The 27,969-nt window shown below is 38.3% G+C and overlaps 1 protein-coding gene across 3 annotated transcripts in view; it reads left to right on the top strand.

The window, feature by feature from the left end:
• Positions 1-27,969, top strand: part of LOC128660438 (collagen alpha-1(VI) chain-like) — a 303,740-nt gene that overhangs the window by 147,285 nt on the left and 128,486 nt on the right. For all 3 annotated transcript variants that reach the window (XR_008402529.1, XM_053714284.1, XM_053714285.1), the window contains 3 exons: positions 373-399; positions 10,159-10,185; positions 10,274-10,318. Coding sequence is in view for 2 of the 3 variants with exons in the window: in XM_053714284.1 (XP_053570259.1) it covers positions 373-399; positions 10,159-10,185; positions 10,274-10,318 (99 nt within the window). In the remaining variant the exon portion in view is untranslated. The remainder of the gene's footprint in view (positions 1-372; positions 400-10,158; positions 10,186-10,273; positions 10,319-27,969) is intronic.

The following is a 27,969-nucleotide window of genomic DNA, read 5'->3' as shown; positions in this document are numbered from 1 at the left end:
CTAATTTCTAAGCCCTTGAAGGCCCTCTCTTATCTGAATGCATTTGACTTTTTTTACAGCTTGAGGGCATTAGTACATGTGTAACATATAGATAACATTGTGCTCAACCCGTGGAGTTACTTATGAGAGGGCAATGACTGGCTAAAATGCAAGTCTGTCAAAATAACTGAAATAAGGGGGCAGTATGCAGAGGCTTATCTATCTTTTTAAACAATTACTATTCTGGAGTAGACTGTCCCTTTAACTAGTAATGCTGTGTTTGTCTTTTGTGTTAGAAATGTAACAAATATTTGCAACATGCGCTATTGCATGGTAGTCATGTATGTGTTCACAAATATGTTAATGTAATTGTCTGTGTTATATTTCTTACAGGGTAACAGAGGACAAGCTGGTACAAAGGTATGAATAAACACATTTTATAATATACATATATATATATATATAACCAGAAGAAAATAACTGCAGGCCACAATATCAGTGCTGTAAATCAGGTGACGGTTTATTCATCCACAATCAAAGGGACATTGCAGACATGAAAACACCTGACATGTTTCGCGCATGCATACCTGCGCTTCATCAGAGGTGATAAACTCAGAACAGGTATAACAATTTATTGGCTGTGTTGACCAATAGAAATTCAAGAAAGTGTACTCGTCCTCTTATCCTCTCTTAACTCATTCGTAACCATTTAGTGTATTAACATTTGTCAATAATTGTTATCCACACCGTTTGGAGGAAGGGAGGGGGAGACAGATTTAAACATGATCCAAATGAATCTATTAACCTAGTATCTCATAACTGAACATAAATATATGTAACTAAAAATGTAAAGAACTTAAAAATAAAAAAATAATAATAAATAAAAACAATTTGTGTACAATGGGACCAAACGGTTACAATTAAAAGATAATACAAAATACAAAGTAAAGAAGTGTAAATATAAAAGTATAAATATAATACTGAAATTAAAATTTTGAATTTAGAAATGATGTTGGCTGAGTGATTCATAGGTATATATTCAAATGATGGCAATATCCCTCAATAATCATGTTATTGGTAATATATATATATATATATATATTATCAAATTCAAATTTGATACATATAAATATAAAAAATGGATCAAAAAATAAAAACACAGCACATTATATGCATAACATTAATATGAGGAAGAAAACATTAACCCAAAACAAACCAAAGACATAAGGTCTCCAAAGTTTGTTTCTATCCATGCCACCATGTTTAATACTATGGACCATATTAATATATAGTACCTAAACTTTATATTTTACAAAAAACATAATGGCATGGATATTACTCCAGAGAAGGAGAGATATTTTAATATATATTGTTATAAACCCTAATTGGGAAGATCTAATAGCTCAGTATAATACATCTACACTTAACCTTAATGAATGGTAGGGTTAGAGGAGGAAGGTGGAAAAGGTGGCAAGAAAATCCTGTACAGTATCAGAAATTAAATGGCCAGTAAACCTAGAAAAGAATGTTATATAATTCTACACATAGTGCATAATTATATAACATTATATTAGTGCTAGCTTTATGCAACATAATATTGCGGTTACATTTTTATTTAAAAAAGAGGGTTTTTCAGACCCGCCCTCTGTGATCTACTGAGCGGGTCTGTTTTTTTTCACTGAGCGCATCTGGGCAGCTGTCTAGTCACAGCCTGGCCCGATCACACCATTACACTCAATGTAGCTCGCTCCTGTTCTGTCTGACAGCGGAAGCGAGCTACATTGAGTGTAATGGTGTGATCGGGCCAGGCTGTGACTAGACAGCTGCCCAGATGCGCTCAGTGAAAAAAACAGACCCGCTCAGTAGATCACAGAGGGCGGGTCTGGAAAACCCTCTTTTTTAATAAAAATGTAACCGCAATATTATGTTGCATAAAGCTAGCACTAATATAATGTTGTATAATTCTGCACTATGTGCAGAATTATATAACATTATTTTCTAGGTTTACTGGCCCTTTAATTATACTTTATAATAGATAATTTTGATGTTAACATTTATCTAATAAATAAATCTACATCTAGTCTTTTATTGATGCCCTCTGGTGCCCTAGTATTTATTTCAATAATCCAAAAAACTTCCCTTTTTAGTAATAAATTAGTTCTATTGCCTCCTCTAGCCGTTTTAGGTATACTATCTATGCCTATGAAAGAGAAATATTTAGTACCCTTTCCATGTTGTCTAAAATGTTTTGCCACCAGGGTTTTAGCTTCCTTTTCTATGTTGTCTTATTCTTTTTTTCAAAGCTCTAGTAGTGATCCCAATATACTGGAAGAGACAGCATTGGCAAGTAATTAGATTTATAACAAATTGTGTAGTGCAATTAATTCTACTCCTGTCATATATTTTGCCCGTAACAGTAGACTTGAATGTTTTATTCTTTTAAGCAAATGAACAGCTCTTACAGGATATATGTCCACATTTGAAGAATCCATTAATTGGATTTAACCATTTGATTGAAAAAAAAATTTCAGAAAGGTCAGTTCTAGTAATGTGTCCAAATGTTTGAGCTCTTCTGGCTATATAGTTAATTTTTGCTCTTATTGCTTATTGACCTAAGTACCTCATCCATATGTAAAATAGGTATATTTTTGTCTTAAAATATTACATATCTCTGTAAATTGTTGACTATATTTTGTTATGAAGAGAATAGTATCATACTGAATTTTGGTTTTTGAATCTTATCTTTTTGCAAATAGTGTAGCCCTATCTATTTTGGAAACATTATATTCCATCTGTAAAGGGATTTTTTTATAACCCCTAAGAGTTAGTCTCTCTGTGAGCTCTCTTGCTTGTTTAAAATATATTGCAATATTTGAGCAATTTCTACGTATTCTGAGATATTGTCCCTTAGGGATACCTTTTTAACATGTGGAATATAACATGATTCTGCATGCAGAATAGTATTTTTAGCCAATGGTCTTCTATATATAGATGTAATTATTTTATTGTTAGGTCCAATCTCTAGATGTATATCTAAATAGTCTATTTCTGTTTTATTTAGCTGACTAGTAAAGTTTAAATTGTACTTGTTAGAATTCATATATTGAAGAAATTGTTCTATGTTATATATACCATCATCTTTCCATATGAGTATCAGATCGTCAATGAATCTGCCATATAGTATTATATTATCAGAGAAAGGGCAACTATCTTAAAAAATAAGACAATATTCAAACCAGCCTATATAAATTACGGCAAATGCTGGGGCAAATTTTGCCCCCATAGCAGTGCACTTTTTTGTAGATAATATTCCCCTTCATAAACAAAATAATTATGTTAAAGTAAAAACTCTGTAATTGTTGTTATGAATGTTATAAAATGATTATCATATTCAGTATATCTGTATAACATATTGAAGAGAACATCAAGTCCTAGTTGGTGTGGTATATTATAATATAGTGCTGTGATAGTCAATAGTCAACCATTTATATTGTTCACTCCATTGTATATCTGTAAGTTGTTGAATAAGATGTGAACTATCTCTGATATATCCTGGCAAAGCCAGAACTATGGGTTGGAGTACATGATCAAGCCATTCGCTCAATCTTTCACAAAGGGAGCCATTACTAGTCACTATCGGTCTACCCGGTGGATTGGTGGTGGTTTTATCTAATAAGGACATCATTATTTGTCTGAAAGACACAATGGGGTTGTAAGACAATCTTATATACAACTCTTCATTATTGAGCTGTGACATAACTTCGTTATGGTATTTTTCCTTATCCAATATAACAACTGCCTTTCCTTTGTCTGCCTGGGCAATAATGATGTCCTGATTGTTCCTTAGTTCATTTAAAGCCTTTCTCTCAGATTTAGTAAGGTTATCTCTATGTTTAGTCGTATCAGACTGAATTTGTTTATTTAGAGACATAAGATCTCTTTCAATGGCTCTCTAATACATATCAATAGTTTGGTCTCTACTATGTATCGGATAAAAGTATGATTAATCTTTGAAATTAAATCTCATATCCAATGTGGATTGTATATGTGTGCAAGATTGTGCAGATAATGTGATTAATTGGGTGAGATCTTTAAGTTGTGCATATTGTAATCCAAATGAGGGAAAAGGTGTGGTAGTCTGTGGTTGTGATATAATGCAATATATATAGAATTGTCATCATGTTTGTCACAAATCTTCAGTGCAGGACAATATAAACATATAGCATATTTAGATATGCATTTCCAGGCAACACATTTACACATGTATCTCTTTTTTATTTAGAAACTTGAATTGAAATAATTGGGCTGTACAAAGACAGAACATTTGGCTAAAAAATGGAGTTTAGGATCATGGAAGAGTGATTTATATGTGCTGCAACAAAAAGATGGGATTTTAAGGAATTTTAGGTTTCGAAAGAGTCTGATTGAGCCAGTTAAATAGCATGTTCATTTCAGACTTGGGAACTGAGATAATTCTCTGAAATATTAAATTTTCAGGATTTTCTTTTGGCACAAAATGAATGCTAGTCTGCCTAAATTCTGCCAAGTAACTAGCATATTAAATATAATTTATAGACTGTATCTTAGCAGATAAGAATCATGTTTATCTTTTTTCTTCACTGACCATCTGAATTCTCATGAAACCAGCAAGTAAAATTTATTGCGTATGTTAGATTCTTATGAACATATTATTGTGTCAGAATCACATTCAACAGCTTAAGTTTGGTATGTTTCTGATGAAATGTTGCTGTTACCAGTTAAAGACGATTTAACCAGTAAAACTTTCAAAGTTGCCAGCAACATTCAAAGTTACCAAAGACATGTATAATGTTTTAGGGATAATGAGACCAGTAAACAGTTGGGCTAGATTATAAGTGGAGCACCAAATATCGCTTTCACAAAAACGATATTTGCGCTCCACTCGTAATATTAGCGCACACAATTGTGCGCTGTTATTACAAGTTACTGTTAGGTGCAATGCAATGGCATTCACGAGAGCATGCTTCCATAGGATCTAATAGGAGCCTTGCTCTTATGCCGTGAGACACGGCATGAGAACCTAGCGCAGCTATAGGCAGCAAATTTAAATATATATGATTATAAATATATATACATATATATGTATCTGTTTATATGTATATATACTATATACACATATTAAAACATAGATAAATATGTATATAAGCATTTATATATATATATTTACAGGGAACACACAGTTCCCCGCAAAGGTACTTTTCAGTGCCGTTTTTTTTTTCCCCACTCCCACCAACTTTAGCCTAGTGCAGTTGTTATATACTTTATTTTCGGGGCAATTGGGGCACTTTTAGAAAATTAGCAAGATATCTGATCTCTGGTTAATTTTCAAAGTGATAATTGCTACTGTAAGTTTGCAGTAACAACAACAAGCCATTACTTGTAATAGCTAGTTATTCATCAAACACCTGAGTGAATTTGCCTGTTTACAGCTGCAGGATAAATTAGCGCACCACTTGTAATATAACACTTATCGCTTGCACGTTACCTGGCACCACATTAGACCAGCTGCACAAAAAAAAAAATATATATATATACCTATATATAGGTAATAGAAGACAGCACTCACTGGTCTTAATCGAAGCAACAACAGCTTTAATTAAGTGATGTTTTGGGGCAGCTCCCTTTCATTATATATATATATACAGTATATATAGGCAAAAAATTGGTGTATGCGCACTCTCACCAACGTTCAACAACTACCAGGGTGCTGTACGGTGTATGATAGAAAAGCAAAAAAGAACTGTTTCATTTTAATTGTACTGTTCGTGTGGTGTATCACTCCAAGGAGTGGTTACACGATTCCTATTGGATCCTTCTGCAGTTTTGTCATGCCCTATATGATGTAGCCTCTTTTTTTGTCATCCCCTTCCCCCCCCCTTGTTTCCCCTTGGGGGTATAGTTAGATGCCCGAGATCGGGGCAAAGACATGGTGTGGTTAACATGTGTGGATATATGTTTTTACGTTTATGCACTTTTTAGGTGATAATTTTAGTTTCACTCATTTAGACACATGTGTTAATATTCTTTAAATATATTTTTCGGAAATTTTCTCAGTCCTCTTTTTTCACAGACGGGGATTGTATAATCTTTAAGTGATAATTTTTAAGTGTTGATTCACGTTAGGATTTGAGCAATAGGCTCATTTTTTATGCACTATGAGTTAATAACACGCCCATTGGGGCCAGACATTTAGCGATTGGCTAAATTTGCTTTACTGATTTATAGATGGCAATTTTTAAGAAAATATATCAAACATGCTGGACACCAAATAGGTGTTCTAGAAGTAAATCCTTGTTATAAGTTTAGTTATGTGCACCCAAGGGTATGATACACTGGATATAGCTGTTCTTTTCTTTATGTGCATCTTGACAATTTATACATGGCGATTTCGCTATATATGATACGGCTGCCGGTGCACAGAGGGATTGGAACAATGTGCTTATATTGGCTTGTACATTGGTGTATTTTGTGGCGTTGTGGTTATAGTTTTTATTTTTTTATTTTTATTTTTATTTTGGTTTTTGCTTGTGTTTTTGATTGCGGTATATCGGATGTCAGTGTATTTACGATTGAGACAGGCAAGCCTTTATGTGTACGCCTATTTTCGTCGTGGCTTCTTGCCATTGGCTTTTTGGATTGTGGTGTATTAGACATTAGCATATCTACTACTGAGGCATGCACGCTCCTATATACACGCCCATTCTTCTACATGGCACTTTGCCATTGGACGATTGTTTGTTGACATGTTTGTTAGTTTTTTACAAGGTGATCGGCTACAGAGTATCTAGAAAGGCGCAGGCAATAAGGAACTTAGCAGTATATGCGCTATTGTGTGTGGTGATGCGTATCTGTTTTGAGGGTTAGAGTTGTACCGAGGTCTGTGTCCCTAGTAATCAGGGGCTGATCGGTAACTTTGTTTGATGGCTATAGACGTACAGCTGATCGCGTCCCTGGCAACAAGGGGCGGATCAGGAGTTAGAGGAATGACGAATTGGAACCTATTACAAGTTGAGTTTTTGTAATCCAATGTTTGATTGGATGTTCAATAATAGACGACTTTATGATCTTTTGCATTTATTTAGACGATTGATAACCACATATGATGTTTATTGTAACTAGAGGGCATGACTACTAGCATTGGGGTCCAAAGGGAATTTGTTTTTAAAGCATTTTTTCAATAACGTCATAACAGTCACATGCACAATTTGGATTATGTTTTTTCATTGGTCACTTTATGGGTGTGTGTAATTATTCAGCCTGATTGGCTGAACCTGAGGGGAGTGTATTTGGGAGCCTATTTAAGGCAGCTTTTGTTCAGTGTTTATTTGTCAGAGGAAGGGACTGTTGTTGTCCCGAAACGTCACAAACTACATTAAATTTCTGGTCACTTTTTGATGAATATACAGTATATATATATATATATATATATATATATATATATATAAATAAATATATATATATATATATATATATATATATATATATAGGCATGTATACTTAAAAATGATAACATAAAATATGCTTACCTGATAATTTCCTTTCCATCTGTATGAGGAGAGTCCATGGCTTCATTCCATACTTGTGGGAATACAGAACCTGGCACCAGAAGGAGGCAAACAAACTCCAGCCAAAGGCTTAAATACCTCCCCAACTCCCCTCATCCCCCAGTCATTCTGCCGAGGGAACAAGGAACAGTAGGAGAAATATAAGGGTATAAATGGTGCCAGAAGAACAAAACAAAAATTTAGGTCCGCCCAACAGAGAAAATGGGCAGGGGCCGTGGACTCTCCTTATACAGATGGAAAGGAAATTATCAGGTAAGCATAATTTATGTTTTCTATCTTAATATGAGGAGAGTTCACAGCTTTATTCCTTACTTGTGGGAAACGTATACCCAAGCTCTAGAGAACACTGAATGAAAACGGGAGGGTCAGAGAGAGCCGGACCCTATTCTGAGGGCACCACAGCCTGCAAAACATTTCTCCCAAAAGCTGCTTCAGCCAAAGCAAACACGTCAAATTTGTAAAACTTTGAAAAAATATGTAAGGAGGACCAGGTAGCCGCTCTACAAATCTGCTCCATAGAGGCCTCATTTTTGAAGGCACAAGAAGAAGCCACAGATCTAGTTGAATGAGCCGTAATCCTTTGAGGAGGCTTATGTCCCGCTGTTTCATATGCTAAGTGGTTAATGCGGATAATGCTCCTCAACCAAAAAGATAGGGAAGTGGGAGAAGCCTTCTGCCCTCTGCGCTTCCCAGAATAGACAACAAACAATGCCGATGTCTGTCTAAAATCTTTCGTAGCCCGAAGAAAGAATTTCAAAGCTCGAACCACATCCAAATTATGAAGTAATCATTCCTTAGAAGAAGAAGGATTAGGACACAAGGAAGGAACCACGATCTCCTGATTGATGTTGCGATCAGAGACCACCTTAGGGAGAAAACCCAACCCAGTGCAAAGAAGAGCCTTATCAGCATGAAAAACTAGGTAATCTCAGAGACTCTGCGTGCCGAAGCAATAGCCAGTAAAAAAAGAACCTTACAAGGCAGTAACTTAATGTCAACTGAATGCATGGGCTGAAACAGAGCTCTCTGCAAAACCTTAAGAACCAAATTTAAACGCCAAGGACTAACGGAATGTCTAAACACAGGCCTAATTCTGGACAGAGCCTGAACAAAAGACTGAATATCAGGAAGCTCAGCAAGCCTCTTGTGCAATAATACAGCGCCAAAATCTGTCCCTAGCAGCAAGTTCCTTCTCCAAGCTGTCTTGGAGAAAGGAAAGAATCCTGGATACCTTGACCTTATGCCAGGGGAATCCATGTTCTTCAAACCAGAATAAGTAGGTCCTCCACACCTTATGATAGATGCGACGGGTGACCGGCTTTCTAGCTTAAATGAGAGTATCAATCACCCTTTCAGAAAAACCTCTCTTGGCTAGGACTAGGTGTTCAATCTCCAGGCAGTCAGCCTCAGAGAATCTAGATTTTGATGAACAAAGGGACACTGTTCCAGCAGATCCCTGCGACAAGGTAAACTCCATGGAGGGGATGATGACATCCCCACCAGGTCCACAAATCACATCCTTTAAGTTTATTCCTAAGCTTGATAAGAAACGCTTACACCACTTCGGAAACTTAAAAGACAGGTGTAGTGGTGAGGCAATACAGTATAAATTTGCAGGTAAAGTAATTAAAGTACATGTTATAATATTGTGTCTTTATCCCAACTTGTTTTATGTCCCTTTAACACACTAAAACAAGGAATCGTTCTTTTGTTTTTATTAGCCCTTGTCACCACCATGAATGTAAGCACCCAAGAAAGCAGTGCAATGTAGTTTAGTGTGCATTATTTTAAAGGGAAAAACACTTTATTTTTTTCTAAAACTACAATGTTTTGTCTTATCCGCTCAATGCAGTTACAATTCAGGCTGTTAATCCAGCCTTTTTTAGGGTACAACATATTTTTGAAGATGCTGTTATTGTCCATTGGCTTCCTGGAATTTTGTTCCATAACTGCCTACAAACATGCTTGAAAAGATGTGAGAAAAACCTATGATGGGTTTTTCTTTATATTAATGGGAGTCTTCTAACAATTATCAGTATAAGCTAATCTAGTAGTATACCAATATAACAACATTTTCAAAGTCACCAACATTTGGACACAGTATGTAGAAGGGGAAACATAAACCCCAATTTTAATCTCATCAATCTCTTTTTGGCAAAATGTGTTATTTCTTTTTTCTACTGAACTAGCTCACGATACTAATATCCAGATCCCCAATTAAATCACCCCTCAATTCATCATATATTCTTTTTCTATCCCGCTCCACCATACCATAGATCCTCATTATTTGTTTTTAACCTTATATAATGTTGTGAGTACAAATGTGTATTTTATTGTTCAATTCTCCACTGAATTAGAATATGTAAAGGATCAGATTTGTCAACTTTAATAAAACCAACTAAACAAGCAAAGGTTTTAATTTTGGTTACTGTTGAAATGAAAAACCTTTGTTGATTTTATTAAAACAAAGGTTTTGACAATAGGTAAGAACCAGAATGTCCATATAGTCTGCCAATATTTCATTTTAAAGTCTTCTAAACTCTCTAACAGATTCATTCTTTTATTACTTCCACAGGGTTTTAAAGGACAAAAAGGACCAAAGGTTTGATATTTTTGGTTTCATAATATAAAGTGTTTTCTTTAGTTTTCAAAATTTATAATCATAAAATGTATTTATTTATTTTTTACAGGGATCTAGGGGCAGAAATGGTATTGATGGAAAAGATGGATCTAAGGTAGGTATGGTAGCTGTTAGCACTTAAATTATTTAATTTGTCACACAGAAGAAAAAATTGTAAATTATAGTTACTTTATATATTAATAAAGGTAACTTAATTATCAACCTTCTTCTGTAAGATAGGGGGCGCCCTAGATTCTTAAAGTTAACTATAAGGTGAATTAATTATGTTGAATTAATTATATTGAGTACAATTTGCAAATGGTCAGATCATAACAATCAGAAAATAAGTATTAAAGATTGGGTAATATAAAAAAATATATGAAGTGGTCACAAAAATGTAAATATTAAACCAACAATAAAAATAAATAAATAATTGATTGGTGCAACAAATTTAAAACATTAGTGCAACAAATTTAAAGCAATTAATACAAGTGGTAAGAGCAATTCAAATGATTCAAAAAAAAGTCACTGAGATGTAGATAGATAGTATCAAGTATAATTCATAAAAAGTCACTGAGATGTAGATAGATAGTATCAAGGCAGCAATCTGTAGAGAATCCGGCCAGGATCCTAAGAAGATGATCTAAAAAACATAAAAGAGACAGATGCGCCACATGGCCCAATATTGTTTGTTCAACAGAGTAAATGTGATCTATTGGTGCCAATATAAAGTCACAATTTAGGAAGCACTCCAATTAGTGCAACAGAAGCAGTCTGGGATCAATCACAGTCACCCAGCAGACCGTCCTCTTGAGCAGAGTAGTGGAGATACAAGCAGACACAGAGGTGCCTATATGGCCTAGTACAGTTTTGAACTAGAAGGTGATGTTGTATATATTTGAAAATATACTCCCATTTGGTGAAGCATCTTCATTGATGCTAATCAAGCAGGAAGGGATCAATACAGTCACCCAACAGACTATGGCAAGTTCTCACAGCAGGCAATCAGCAATTATTCCAGGAGACCAAAAATAGGTCCAATTGATACACAATAGCAAGTGTTCATATAAAAGGTAAAAACTTTTCTTGGTAATACAGTAAAAACAAGCGACGCGTTTCTCAGCACACAGGCTGTTTCGTCAGGCTTACCTCTGTGTCTGCTTGTATCTCCATCACAGAAACACACTACTCTGCCCAAGAGGACGGTCTGCTGGGTGACTGTGATTGATCCCAGACTGCTTCTGTTGCACTAATTGGAGTGCTTCCTAAATTGTGAGTTTATATTGGCACCAATAGATCACATTTACTCTGTTGAACAAACAATATTGGGCCATGTGGCGCATCTGTCTCTTTTATGTTTTTTAGATCAACTTAATTATCAAAATGCTTAAAGGGTCATAATAATTAATACGTTAGAATATGTGGTTTTAAGACTATAGTATCGACCATAGACTTCTGTGTCTTTAACCCCAGTAAAGGGCTTAAACACACAGTAGAAATATTGTTTTGGACTTGCAAAGCACTGCTGGTCCTGAGCAGAAAATGCAGCTGATCCAATCAGCAGCGCTTGTCACATGACTCAGATGTGGAACTAGTGCTGCTGATTGGATCTCTGATTCGAGTATGTCCATTTTTACTATAATGGCCCTTTAAATGTATAAATAATTTCCTAATTAATTTTGCATTTTAAAGAATGGTTCTCAAAATTGTCCTGCAAATTATATTTCAAATGCTAAGTGTTCCCCAGGAAAAGTTTAAGCAGGTCTTGAAGAATTATTTTTTGCTTTTTAAGGTCTCTATGCAACATTAAGCAGGTACTTGTTAATCTAGAGTTGAAGGGCCATGATACCCAAATGTTGAAACACTTGAAAGTGATGCAGTATAGCTGTAAAAAGCTGACAAGAAAATATCACCTGAACATCTCTATGTAAAAAAGAAAGACATTTTACCTCAAAAATTCCTCAGTAGCCACATCCCATTGTAAAGGACTTATAAGCAGCATATAAAATATGTCTGTCCAGGGACAGCAGAAGCAGCGAGCTTTTGTACACACTCATCTTATTTCCCTATTCAGTGTAAGGAAGTTTACAATGAAATCTCTTGAGAGTTAAGTGAAATCTCACGAGATCACAGTAAAAGAGTTCATGACCTCAGCACTGTTGATGCTGATTGGCTGCTGTTCATTTCTTCATTTTTTATTTTTTTTTACCTGCAGCTGAGTATAACTTTTTACACAGAACTTACTCTGCTGAGATGAGGAAATTGTGAGGTAAAATATCTTCCTTTTTTACATAGAGATGCTCAGGTGATATTTTCCTGTCAGCTTTTTACAGTTATACTACATCAGTTTCAAGTGATTTAGCATATGAGTATTATGCCCCTTTAAGCGTTTTTGTTCTCTCCTCTTACTTATTTTTCAGTTTCCAACTATTAAATGTGCTCAATGGTAGGTTTAATAAAAACACATTGCAACTTCAACATTATGGAATTCATAAAAATGTTGTACCTGCGGTTCATCAAGTTGTGAGTTTCTCTCCATTACAATCAATGGAGCAGCATCCATCTGACCACACATCTAGGCATTGTACCATATAATAAAATAAATAAATAAACAAAAGACACGGACACAGTAATGGGTGAAAAAAGGCCGCAGCCCGCATTTATTATTTAAATTAAATGAAGTTAAACTTTATTAAAATTAACCATACTTCACTTAAAGGTGCTTGCCCTAAACCACATAACGTGCTTTCCACTGGCTGTCCGCCAGGCACGCCCCCAGCCATAACCTCTCCCCATACATGAGGAGGTACCCACAATAATTATTTAAACTTTCAGGCTAGCACCCCGCCACTGCTCGAATTACATTCGAGCACCAACCCACAGGGCTAAGGCTTTTTTCACTCCTTCGCTAATATTAAAGTTAAAGAGATGGAGTCCAATTTCATTAAGGTGCACACCGTCTTTTAAGAAGAAGCATCTACAAGATTCGCCTTCAAATTCCACATGCCGAATAGCACAACCACCCAATCTGGACACAAAACTAGTTATCGTCCTATTGACCTTCTTTCTAGATGAATCCAATCTTTTTTCATCCCATGCTGATCTCCAGCAAAACCTACACTCAATGTCAGACCAGACTATAATGATGCGAGGAAATAACTCTAATAACTCTAATAAATCTAATGACATCACGCTTTATCATATCAATCAAACTCTTCTGTGCCATAAAACCTAGGTCATTACCCCCCGCATGAACAATTAAAATATCATGTGGATGAAAAAGCCTAGCCCAACTAATAACTTGCCCTAAAATCTGATCCCATTTCATACCTCTAATACCAAACCATTTAATTAACACTTGCTCAGCAGAACAACTGAGTTGAGTCCCTGATTCTTTGACTGAAGCCGCATTTCTTGCTCAGTATATATATGAGTGGCCCACGATCCAACAGTGAGGAGGACCTGCTAAAACAAAAAGCTATCACACTAAATCTGTTTTTGAAAAAAAGGGGGGGTATCAATGGCACTACCGTATGACGTTATTCGCTATGACTATACCCTCATTTTATTAAGCAGCTTGTGTGCTGAAATACAAATTGGGGTCAGTGGTGCTGTGTATTGGATAAATATTAGAGACAAAAAAAGGAATGGGATGAGTCCCATTCTAGAATACACTTATAGCACTCATGGTAGGCATAGAGTTCAAATAATACTTGAAATTTGAAATGATCAACAAATAGAATCGCAAGATCTCTAGCGTGAATAAAACATAACTTTTAATTTTTTAACACATAAAAAATGGAGTTAAAATTAAGGGATGTGCAATTTAAAAACAATTGCTCACAATAGGTTAATATGTTACAAATATTATGTCTCAAATTGTGATTCAATAGGTTCAGATGTATATAAAATGTGTTATTTATATATGTGAGAAATCTTGGATCTAATACAATGTTAAATCCAAATCACATAATAAACTTCACTTGTATTGGAAGATAATAATACTTATGAACCTAATAGATTGTGAGAGTATAATAACTATTTGTACAAATAACTAATATCAATAAGATTAGTTCATTACAAGGAGTTATAGATCAGTATATGTATTGCATACTTGAGTATCCAAAAAATTGGCAGTGGTCAATATGTTAATATATACTTGGATGTCACATATCAGTGCGTTTATGCATACTTGGGTATTCCAGGATTGCCTAACAATAAGGGCACTTTTGATGCTGGTAGCTAAGTTTATGGGTTCATTCCACTACACTCTTCACAAAGTGAGAATACAATTATACTTGGGTATCAGATATCAGTGTGATTAGTGCATACTGTGATATTTCAGCATTTTCCCAAGAAATCAAGTTATTAGTGAGGCTGACAGCTAAATTGTATCAAATATCAATGGATTTTATGCATACTGTGGTATTTATAGCTTGCCTCACAATAAGGTCACCTGTGGTGCTAGTAGCTGAATTCGTGGATTAATTCCACTCCACCGTTCCAGTACTAAAACCAGTATTACACTTGGGTATCAATGTCGATGTGATTAATACAGTTTGTAATGTTTCAGTATTCTCCAGTCATTCTGGTTATTTGTAAGACTCGTAGCTGAATTTGCTAATATTTTCTACAATCGGTAGAGTTAGCAGGATAATACCCCAATTGGCTGGTATTATATGTGGTTACTCCAACACAGATTTAATCATATTTATCTTAGCCCTTATATACCATTCTTATATAAATAGTTTTAACACATACTCTGTCAATACTAGGAAGGGTTAATAATTCCCTAGATTGTTGGGTGAGTTTGTCAATAATGGATTGCTAAATCCTGCATGAGAGTAAGTGTAATTTATAAGAATATAATATTAGTGCGCAAAATAAATTGTGCAGCCCTTACACATTTGCGCAAGGATGTTTAGTGCAGTTCTAATTAAATAAAGACAATTAAAGGTCTCAACAGAGCTGTCATTATATGTATGTCTAGTCGATTCATTCGACTTAATATATCTTATCCGGCAGCAGTTAAGACCTGTATTAGACACTGCCACAGTGTGTGGTTAGAGGTTCACTTGTATCCTTAGATTAACTGCAAGATTTAAGCAGCAGCATCACCCCAGCAGTGTGTGCTTACAGGTTCGCTTGAATTATTAAATTAGCTACAAAGTTTTAGCCAGCTGCATCTAAAAACAATGTTAGCTGCACGCACACCAGAGAATAAACACTTAGTATGGCTAATTTCAACACCAGTCTTTAGATCTGTATGAGCCAATATATTCCCTGGCCCTTACATTAACCCCTAAAGTATATTCAGGTGTATAAGTGTCCTTGAGCCTTGGGGCCGTTATTGCATAGCATGCCAGTCTTAGAGTGAAGTAAATTAGCTAAGGTAGTAGACCCAACGTATATTGTTAATTCGTGTGACCGCAAGTTATATAAAGCTATTAATACCACATTAATACCAAATAGTGTCCTATACTGATCATGGATACCATCTGAGGTGTCCGGTAGGATTGAACTAAATCAAAAGAATCCTAAATTGAGCAAGCCCTAACATACACAGGAGCTCCCTGACTCCTCACCAGTGCACTAACATGTTTCGCCGTTCTCACGGCTTTCTCAAAGGGGAATTATTATACTCTCACAATCTATTAGGTTCATAAGTATTATTATCTTCCAATACAAGTGAAGTTTATTATGTGATTTGGATTTAACATTGTATTAGATCCAAGATTTCTCACATATATAAATAACACATTTTATATACATCTGAACCTATTGAATCACAATTTGAGACATAATATTTGTAACATATTATCCTATTGTGAGCAATTGTTTTTAAATTGCACATCCCTTAATTTTAACTCCATTTTTTATGTGTTAAAAAATTAAAAGTTATGTTTTATTCACGCTAGAGATCTTGCGATTCTATTTGTTGATCATTTAAAATTTCAAGTATTATTTGAACTCTATGCCTACCATGAGTCCTATAAGTGTATTCTAGAATGGGACTCATCCCATTCCTTTTTTTCTATCACACTAAATCTGGCCTAACATATAACTTAAAACATTCAGATTTCCACCTCCCAAGCTTCTTCACCTCACCATCATTCAAACCCAAAATGCTTGCTTCCATTTCTGCACCAATTCTGAAAGAATGGCAGCCAAAATCTCTTCCATCCACACCGATCACCTCTAAAGATTTTTTCATCACCAATTCAAACTGAAAACAAGATAGAGAAGACCCATCCTCGTGAATCAATAGCGGGCTACCAACAATACCACCCCTAAAAGATAAAAATTCCCTAACTGCCGTAACTGGGCAGCACTCATCCCCAATCTCACTTAAACTAATCAAAATACCCTTACCCACCTGGTCAGTTTTCGATTTTTTCAACCATAACAGAACCTCATGGGGATTCAATACCACATCCCGATAATCTAAACCTCCCTGACTCCATCGATTTGCAGAAACCAATTCCGATATCCTAAAAGCCCCCAAAACGCTAGCAAAAATGCCACTCTCAATAACAACACCTCAAATTGGGAAAAACAAACCATAGGTAGCGCTTTAACCAATCTTTCCAAAATAGAGAAAACCAAAGGCCGTCTTTTATCTACCAAAACCCTACCCCTTACCAAACTTCTCACTGCCATGCGAACGCAAATTTTTTATGACAAATCAACCCAACCCAGAAGCTTAAACAAAAAAGATAAAGCAGCCATATTACGATGAACCATAGATTTAGACATCTTTTTCTCTCTCCATTCAATCCAATCCAATAGCAAACCAATATCATTAACCTCCTTATTCATCAAAACTAGCTTATTAAGCCAATGAACCCATACTGTCAAATAGGCTTTCCAAGTACTCGGAGCTAAAGCTCCCCTCACCAACCTCAACATTCTAGGAAACTCAGATACCACATTTCCTCCGTGCAAGGAGAACCGATCCTTTCTGCATTCGGTACTGCTTCCTGGAATCTCTGCCACTGAAACACCTGGAATTCTCCTTTCCAGGTACATGAACAGCTCTAAAATACACATTATGCTTCAGACTTTCGAAAACAAACATTCTGATCAACCCAATCACTGGTTTAGAACTGGATGACAGACGGTTGATAGCAAAAACAACCCCTATATTATCCGAATGAAAAACCACCTTTCTGTTTTCAAATTCAACACCACAAATTTTTAAAGCTACCACTAGTGGAAATAACTCCAGAAAGACAAGATTTTTTGTTAAACCAGACACCGCCCAAGACTCAGGCCATGAACCAGCACACCATTTACTTCCGAACAGGGCACCAAAACCATGTGCCCCCGAAGCATCAGTGAATAAATGAAGCTCACTGTTCAAAATCTCGGAAGACTGAATTAAGGATCTACCATTGAAATCCTTAAAAAAGGCGTTCCACACTCGCAAATCTTCCTTAACTTGAACCGATAAACGGATCCTAAAATGAGGAATTTTAACCCCAACAGTCGCAAATGACAGCCTTCTGCAGAAAATTCTGCCAACAGGAATTATCTTACAGGCAAAGTTTAGCTTACCAACCAAAGACTGAATCTCTCTTAAGGAAAGCTTCTTCCTCATAAGAGCCACATAGATCGAACAAACCAAATCCCGAACCTTATCCTCGGGAAGCTTACATTCCATAGATACAGCATCAATGCAAATACCCAAAAAACGAATCACTGAAGAAGGACCTTCCATTTTTTCACAAGCTATAGGGATACCAAAATCCATAGCAACCGAAAGAAAAGAATTCAAAAGAATTTGACACGAATTCTGTCTTGAAGGGCCCACAAAAAGGAAATCATCCAAATAATGGATGACCAATGATAGCCCTGAAATCTGTTTGACTACCCATTCCAAGAAACAACTAAATTTCTCAAACAACAAACAAGAAATGGAGCAGCCCATAGGTAAACATAAGTCCACAAAATATGAACCTTCCACGAAACAACCCAACAAATGATGGCAAGAAGGATGAACAGGCAAAAGCCTGAAAGCCGACTCAGTATCCACTTTCGCCAACAAGGCATTATGACCAGCTTCCCTTACCAAGTCCAATGCCTTATCAAAAGAAGCATATCTTACCACAGAAAACTCAGGATCAATACCATCATTTACCGAAAGTTCTTTCGGAAAAGACAAATGATGAATTAATCTATACTGATTCGGAACCATCTTAGGAACAACACCCAAAGGGGACACTCTTAAATTCTCAAACAGAGGGACTGAAAAAGGACCCGCCATTCTGCCCAAAGAGACCTCTTTTTATATTTTTTCCACCACCACGCCAGGAAAATCCCTGGCAGACTTTAAATTACCTGCAAAAACAGATTCGATACCTTCAATAAAAGGAATACAAAAACCGTCACTAAAACCCTTGTACAGAATCTCCGCATCAACAGCCTTACCCCTTCTCCTACCGTACAATCTTAACCAAGGAGCAATCCTTCCTACTCTCACCGGCGTCTTGGCCTTGAACAACGCTGTCACCCTTTGAGAAGGATTTAGCTTTCTTAAAGCACTTGGAACTTGAATGGATTCCTCCACAGAAGGAACATTCATGCTTGTATTTACAAGCTGACCCAAATTTACAGACCCCTTCATTGAACTGAAAGCAAAGCCCTTTTCTGAAGGCTACTGCTGAGGATGTTGAAGATGGGGCATTGATACCACCCCCTGGCCCCCGAAAGCGCTGACCAGACCTCAAAGGAGTCATGAGCTCCAACTATATGCCCATGTCCCTGTCATCCCATCTCATTTCGGGCCGAACCGACATCCGCTGACAGAACTGCTCATCATATTTCCACCAGGCTAGGCCGCCATATGTACGGCAGGAGCCAGCAATCTCATCCAGATAGCAAAATAAAGAAAAAAACAGTTCTGGGTTCTTTTCTCCAATTACATTAGCCAAAATGCAAAAAGCTTTTGACCAATTAGACAACGTTTTCGGCAATTTCCTAAACCTCCTCCTGCGCTCATTCTCTTTTTTTCACCGATTCACTCTTGGAATCATCCTTAATATCAAAAATTTGATCAACAGGAAGAAGTGAAAATATTTCAATGAACTTCCGCTTCCAAATCTTTTCTTTAACATCCTTAGCTAAATGAATGCCCAAAGGGCCAACCGAACACAAACATGGACGCCTAAAAGCTTGATTAGATACCCTAAACTGACTGACCACACTTGAGCTACCGGACACCACAGAACTAGCTTGCTCCAGGGGACCACCCCCAGAAGCCACATTCTGGGCTACCCACACACCAACGGGACCCGAAGGGCCACCAACGCTGGATTGATAACTACTTTCCAGCTGAGAAACCAGTTCTTTTAAACCTTTCAGCATCACGTCACACCTAGCATCAGAAACACTCACATTAGGCAAAGAAACGACACTGCTACTCTCACCTGCATTAATAGGAACTTTAGAGGTCTCCCTTGATGTGACCGTTTCACTCCTTATGTCCAGGCGTACTGACTCACTGCCCTGCCTCAGACACTCTCTTTCCTTGTATCTCCTTTTCTCACTGGTTCTAGACCTTCTGGATCTCCCTTTTTCCCTTGACTGTCTATCCAGAGTTCCCCACACTGAAGATTCTCCTGATTCCTGACTCTTTCTGTAATTAATGGGCGAGCGGGATCTTACCCGACGCCGTGCCATCGGTATCCTGGATCTGCCTTCCTGCCTTTTCCTTTCACCTTGAATCTCCTGAGACTGAGAGGATGCATAATCCCTGTTAGCTAATCCTCTAATATTATCAGCTAAGCTATCGTCTTTAAAACCCCTATCTAGGCTAGCTCTAACAAACCACTCCCTATCCCCAGCTTCTACAACAGGCCTATTTTCTAAGACATTACCCTTAAGAGTACTACCCTCAGGAACTAAAGCCCTAAGCAATTGTGTTAAAACATCCAAACCCCCTACCTGTTCCGTTTACACTGGTCCTGATGTAGACGCTTGCTGCTCCTCCTCCTCACTGAAATCACTGTAATGTTCCTCGAGCCATAAAGAGTCGCCATCTTCCTGCACACTTTTAGAAAAAGTGGCATTGCTCCATCCTGCTGCGGGGTACCTAGCCTGCAAAAGTTCTGGGGAAAAAGACACATTAACCTGCCTAGAGGCAGCCCCCCTGCATTCCTTATTACCACTATTACTTAGCCTAATGTTACCTCTGTAAGCCTTCCTAACTCCCCTTCTTGTTCTGTAGCTTTCACTAACATTTTCTCCCCTTGCTACCTCACCTACTCTAGCATACATAGTCTCCATGTGTGCAGCTCCATATCCCTCATTGCAGTGTTTTCTTTTTGCCATTGCTTTCCTACCAGGTCCCCCTAAACCAGGACTAATGCCTCCTGAGGACCTATGTTCAAAATTGATTCCCGGCCTAGTGACCGTTAGCGTCTCCCTAAAGTTGATATCCTCATTGACCCTCATAATATCCTCACTGTGGACCATATTAACCCCTGTATGTAGCGCCCCAGGCCCAGAGGCCGTACCTCTAACCAGATAAGATGAGTCTCCCAGGCCTGAAAAGGCTGTCACCTTTTCCTGAAATGGCGCCAAAACGCAGACTGAGGCCTCCTCGTCTGAAACCTCCTCTATAGTCCCCATAGCCGCCTCAACCCCCTCTAAAACGGTTCCGGACACACCGCTGGTACCTGGAAGAGAAAAAAGATTACCTGCTCCTGGCACCTCAAGAGGCAACCGTGACTCGTCCTGCCCGCTGATGTTTCCGGTCTCGGTCCGACGGCTGCCAACTCCTCCCATCTTCTCTGACACGATGCCGACCTGCAGCGCCCATTGGATGGATCCACTGCCTGCTACCGGAGCCTTCACCGATCTCTTCTTCTTGCTCCCGGACTCCTGTCTTCTTCCACCGGACGGACTGAGCCTCTATGGCGGGCGGGACCTACGAACTGGCCCGGAAGCTTCACCGCCCACTGTGACCGCACCTCCCGCAACGATGTCCTCTTCAGCAGCCAGCCTCTTCTGAATCCACTCGACGCCCTTCGACTTCAGCAGTTCCTGAACGGTACTGATGATCGCCTGGATGTCCGACATCGTGACTATAATAGAGAACGCTTCTCTTCACAGGTCTTCCTTCAAACGCTGCAGAAAACAAGTGAGCAACGGCTCACTGAACCACGCCCCTAAGCCTAGAGTGAGGTCATTGGCCCCTCCTCACATAGGCATTTATCCGGGGTCCGATTTGTTACTGTTCACCCCTCAGGGAATAAAATAAGTTCCGCTGGCATCACAAAAAAATCATCTGCCTCTTCAAGACACCATTCATTTTATCCAGTGAGAATACTTTAAACATTTAGGTAATTTAGGTGTTTCCAAAGTGTTGCAGTTGTAATTAAGGTCTTTCCTTGTCCTTATAAAAGTTCTCATTTGATGTGCAAGGCGTCATGTTTTGTGAAACAACTATATATACATACAGCTAAGTATTACTAAAAAAGAAACTGGTGAGAGCAAGTGCTTTTTCTACATCTGCCTGCTATACGACATAGCTTATTTTTATACATTATCATAATCATTCTAGATCAAAAAACTTATAGGGCTAGATTATGAGTGGAGCGCAATTGTTTGCACACAAGTGACATTGGGTTTTCAAGGTAGTTTTTAACGCAAGTTAAAATCTGCCGTATCCCACATTAAAAGTAAATGCGAACATGTGAGCACAAATGCTATTTACACTAGAACGATTACCGAGATTTTAGAGCTCAGGTTAAAGGACCAGTTCACTCAAAGTACAAAAGCTCATTATCAGCAATATTGCATTAGCAAGTAAAGGAACGGAGAACACTAAATAATTATGTTCTTTGTAATATATATATTATTTTTACCTTTTTAATCAGCTTCTTTGTGTTGAAGCTTGACGACACTGGAACACCCAGATAAAAGGGTTGTGCTTACAAAACTCTCTTTACCCGCCCTGTGACCTATCAAATCATTTTATTCAATTCTATGCAATATAACTATTTTCTCTAATCCGCATGCGCTATTGCAGAGAAGCGCGTGCACCGGAACCCAAGTTCTTTGTAGCTTCCCACATACAAACTAACTCCAAAATTCAGAGCGCATAGTTACATTTTGCCACGCATGCTTGTTTCTAAAAAACCCATTTGCATAGGAAACACTCAGATGATCCGTGAAATCTCACATTCCCGTTTATGCCTCACCTAACGGACATGTCACATTCCAGAATATCCCTCACGTAACACTTGCATTGCCGGTTAGCCCTTCTCATTGCATAATATCCCTCACGTAACACTTACATTGCCGGTTAGCCCTTCTTATAGCATAATATCCCTCACGTAACACTTGCATTGCCGGTTAGCCCTTCCTATTGCATAATATCCCTCACGTAACACTTACATTGCCGGTTAGCCCTTCTTATAGCATAATATCCCTCACGTAACACTTACATTGCCGGTTAGCCCTTCCTATTGCATAATATCCCTCACGTAACACTTATATTGCCAGTTAGCCCTTCCTATTGCATAATATCCCTCACGTAACACTTACATTGCCGGGTAGCCCTTCCTATTGCATAATATCCCTCACGTAACATATACATTGCCGGGTAGCTCTTCTTATTGCATAATATCTCTCACGTAACATTTACATTGCCGGTTAGCCCTTCCTATTGCATAATATCCCTCACGTAACATTTACATTGAAGGGTAGCCCTTCCTATTGCATAATATCCCTCACGTAACATTTACATTGCCGGTAGCTCTTCTTATTGCATAATATCCCTCACGTAACACTTACATTGCCGGTTAGCCCTTCCTATTGCATAATATCCCTCACGTAACACTTATATTGCCAGTTAGCCCTTCCTATTGCATAATATCCCTCACGTAACACTTACATTGCCGGTTAGCCCTTCCTATTGCATAATATCCCTCACGTAACATTTACATTGCCGGGTAGCTCTTCTTATTGCATAATATCCCTCACGTAACACTTACATTGCCGGTTAGCCCTTCCTATTGCATAATATCCCTCACGTAACACTTACATTGCCGGTTAGCCCTTCGTATTGCATAATATCCCTCACGTAACACTTACATTGCCGGTTAGCCCTTCCTTTTGCATAATATCCCTCACGTAACATTTACATTGCCGGGTAGCTCTTCTTATTGCATAATATCCCTCACGTAACACTTACATTGCAGGTTAGCCCTTCTCATTGCATAATATCCCTCACATAACACTTACATTGCAGGTTAGCCCTTCTTATTGCATAATATCACCCACGTAACACTTACATTGCCGGTTAGCCCTTCTTATAGCATAATATCCCTCACGTAACACTTATATTGCCAGTTAGCCCTTCCTATTGCATAATATCCCTCACGTAACACTTACATTGCCGGGTAGCCCTTCCTATTGCATAATATCCCTCACGTAACATTTACATTGCCGGGTAGCTATTCTTATTTCATAATATCCCTCACGTAACACTTACATTGCCGGTTAGCCCTTCCTATTGCATAATATCCCTCACGTAACACTTACATTGCCGGTTAGCCCTTCCTATTGCATAATATCCCTCACGTAACATTTACATTGCCGGGTAGCTCTTCTTATTGCATAATATCCCTCACGTAACACTTAAATTGCCGTTTAGCCCTTCCTATTGCATAATATCCCTCACGTAACACTTGCATTGCCGATTAGCCCTTCTTATAGCATAATATCCCTCACGTAACACTTTCATTGCCGGTTACTCCTCCTATTTCATAATATCCATCACGTAACACTTACATTGCCGTTTAGCCCTTCTTATTGCAGAATATCCCTCACGTAACACTTACATTGCCGGTTAGCCCTTCCTATTGCATAATATCCCTCACATAACACTTACATTGCCGGTTAGCCCTTCTTATAGCATAATATCCCTCACGTAACACTTACATTGCCGGTTAGCCCTTCCTATTGCATAATATCCATCACGTAACACTTACATTGCCGGTTAGCCCTTCTTATTGCAGAATATCCCTCACGTAACACTTACATTGCAGGTTAGCCCTTCTTATTGCAGAATATCCCTCACGTAACAATTACATTTCAGGTTAGCACTTCTTATAGCAGAATATCCCTCACGTAACACTTACATTGCAGGTTAGCCCTTCTTTTTGCATAATATCCCTCACGTAACACTTACATTGCCGGTTAGCCCTTCCTATTGCATAATATCCCTCACGTAACACTTATATTGCCAGTTAGCCCTTCCTATTGCATAATATCCCTCACGTAACACTTACATTGCCGGTTAGCCCTTCCTATTGCATAATATCCCTCACGTAACATTTACATTGCCGGGTAGCTCTTCTTATTGCATAATATCCCTCACGTAACACTTACATTGCCGGTTAGCCCTTCCTATTGCATAATATCCCTCACGTAACACTTACATTGCCGGTTAGCCCTTCCTATTGCATAATATCCCTCACGTAACACTTACATTGCCGGTTAGCCCTTCCTTTTGCATAATATCCCTCACGTAACATTTACATTGCCGGGTAGCTCTTCTTATTGCATAATATCCCTCACATAACACTTACATTGCAGGTTAGCCCTTCTCATTGCATAATATCCCTCACATAACACTTACATTGCAGGTTAGCCCTTCTTATTGCATAATATCACTCACGTAACACTTACATTGCCGGTTAGCCCTTCTTATAGCATAATATCCCTCACGTAACACTTACATTGCCGGTTAGCCCTTCCTATTGCATAATATCCCTCACGTAACACTTATATTGCCAGTTAGCCCTTCCTATTGCATAATATCCCTCACGTAACACTTATATTGCCGGGTAGCCCTTCCTATTGCATAATATCCCTCACGTAACATTTACATTGCCGGGTAGCTATTCTTATTTCATAATATCCCTCACGTAACACTTACATTGCCGGTTAGCCCTTCCTATTGCATAATATCCCTCACGTAACACTTACATTGCCGGTTAGCCCTTCCTATTGCATAATATCCCTCACGTAACATTTACATTGCCGGGTAGCTCTTCTTATTGCATAATATCCCTCACGTAACACTTAAATTGCCGGTTAGCCCTTCCTATTGCATAATATCCCTCACGTAACACTTGCATTGCCGATTAGCTCTTCTTATAGCATAATATCCCTCACGTAACACTTACATTGCCGGTTACTCCTCCTATTTCATAATATCCATCACGTAACACTTACATTGCCGTTTAGCCCTTCTTATTGCAGAATATCCCTCACGTAACACTTACATTGCCGGTTAGCCCTTCCTATTGCATAATATCCCTCACGTAACACTTACATTGCCGGTTAGCCCTTCTTATAGCATAATATCCCTCACGTAACACTTACATTGCCGGTTAGCCCTTCCTATTGCATAATATCCATCACGTAACACTTACATTGCCGGTTAGCCCTTCTTATTGCAGAATATCCCTCACGTAACACTTACATTGCAGGTTAGCCCTTCTTATTGCAGAATATCCCTCACGTAACAATTACATTTCAGATTAGCACTTCTTATTGCAGAATATCCCTCACGTAACACTTACATTGCAGGTTAGCCCTTCTTTTTGCATAATATCCCTAACGTAACACTTACATTGCATGTTAGCCCTTCTTACAGCATAATATCCCTCACGTAACACTTACATTGCAGGATAGCCATTCTTATTGCAGAATATCCCTCACGTAACACTTACATTGCAGGTTAACCCTTCCTATTGCATAATATCCCTCACGTAACACTTACATTGTCGGTTAGCCCTTCTTATTGCATAATATCCCTCACGTAACACTTACATTGCCGGTTAACCCTTCTTATTGCATAATATCCATCACGTAACACTTACATTGTCGGTTAGCCCTTCTTATTGCATAATATCCCTCACGTAACACTTACATTGCCGGTTAACCCTTCCTATTGCATAATATCCCTCACGTAACACTTACATTGTCGGTTAGCCCTTCTTATTGCATAATATCCCTCACTTAACACTTACATTGCCGGTTAACCCTTCCTATTGCATAATACCCCTCACGTAACACTTACATTGCCGGTTAGCCCTTCTTATAGCATAATATCCCTCACGTAACACTTGCATTGCCGGTTAGCCCTTCCTATTGCATAATATCCCTCACGTAACACTTACATTGCCGGTTAGCCCTTCTTATAGCATAATATCCCTCACGTAACACTTACATTGCCGGTTAGCCCTTCCTATTGCATAATATCCCTCACGTAACACTTATATTGCCAGTTAGCCCTTCCTATTGCATAATATCCCTCACGTAACACTTACATTGCCGGGTAGCCCTTCCTATTGCATAATATCCCTCACGTAACATATACATTGCCGGGTAGCTCTTCTTATTGCATAATATCTCTCACGTAACATTTACATTGCCGGTTAGCCCTTCCTATTGCATAATATCCCTCACGTAACATTTACATTGCCGGGTAGCCCTTCCTATTGCATAATATCCCTCACGTAAAATTTACATTGCCGGTAGCTCTTCTTATTGCATAATATCCCTCACGTAACACTTACATTGCCGGTTAGCCCTTCCTATTGCATAATATCCCTCACGTAACACTTACATTGCCGGTTAGCCCTTCCTATTGCATAATATCCCTCACGTAACATTTACATTGCCGGGTAGCTCTTCTTATTGCATAATATCCCTCACGTAACACTTACATTGCCGGTTAGCCCTTCCTATTGCATAATATCCCTCACGTAACACTTACATTGCCGGTTAGCCCTTCGTATTGCATAATATCCCTCACGTAACACTTACATTGCCGGTTAGCCCTTCCTTTTGCATAATATCCCTCACGTAACATTTACATTGCCGGGTTGCTCTTCTTATTGCATAATATCCCTCACGTAACACTTACATTGCAGGTTAGCCCTTCTCATTGCATAATATCCCTCACATAACACTTACATTGCAGGTTAGCCCTTCTTATTGCATAATATCACTCACGTAACACTTACATTGCCGGTTAGCCCTTCTTATAGCATAATATCCCTCACGTAACACTTACATTGCCGGTTAGCCCTTCCTATTGCATAATATCCCTCACGTAACACTTATATTGTCAGTTAGCCCTTCCTATTGCATAATATCCCTCACGTAACACTTATATTGCCGGGTAGCCCTTCCTATTGCATAATATCCCTCACGTAACATTTACATTGCCGGGTAGCTATTCTTATTTCATAATATCCCTCACGTAACACTTACATTGCCGGTTAGCCCTTCCTATTGCATAATATCCCTCACGTAACACTTACATTGCCGGTTAGCCCTTCCTATTGCATAATATCCCTCACGTAACATTTACATTGCCGGGTAGCTCTTCTTATTGCATAATATCCCTCACGTAACACTTAAATTGCCGGTTAGCCCTTCCTATTGCATAATATCCCTCACGTAACACTTGCATTGCCGATTAGCCCTTCTTATAGCATAATATCCCTCACGTAACACTTACATTGCCGGTTACTCCTCCTATTTCATAATATCCATCACGTAACACTTACATTGCCATTTAGCCCTTCTTATTGCAGAATATCCCTCACATAACACTTACATTGCCGGTTAGCCCTTCCTATTGCATAATATCCCTCACATAACACTTACATTGCCGGTTAGCCCTTCTTATAGCATAATATCCCTCACGTAACACTTACATTGCCGGTTAGCCCTTCC

Source organism: Bombina bombina, chromosome 5 (genome assembly GCF_027579735.1).
Source record: "Bombina bombina isolate aBomBom1 chromosome 5, aBomBom1.pri, whole genome shotgun sequence".
In the NCBI taxonomy this organism is placed as follows: domain Eukaryota; kingdom Metazoa; phylum Chordata; class Amphibia; order Anura; family Bombinatoridae; genus Bombina; species Bombina bombina.
The sequence above is the reverse complement of the archived record's forward strand: the minus strand, read 5'-3'. Positions and strand labels throughout refer to the sequence as shown.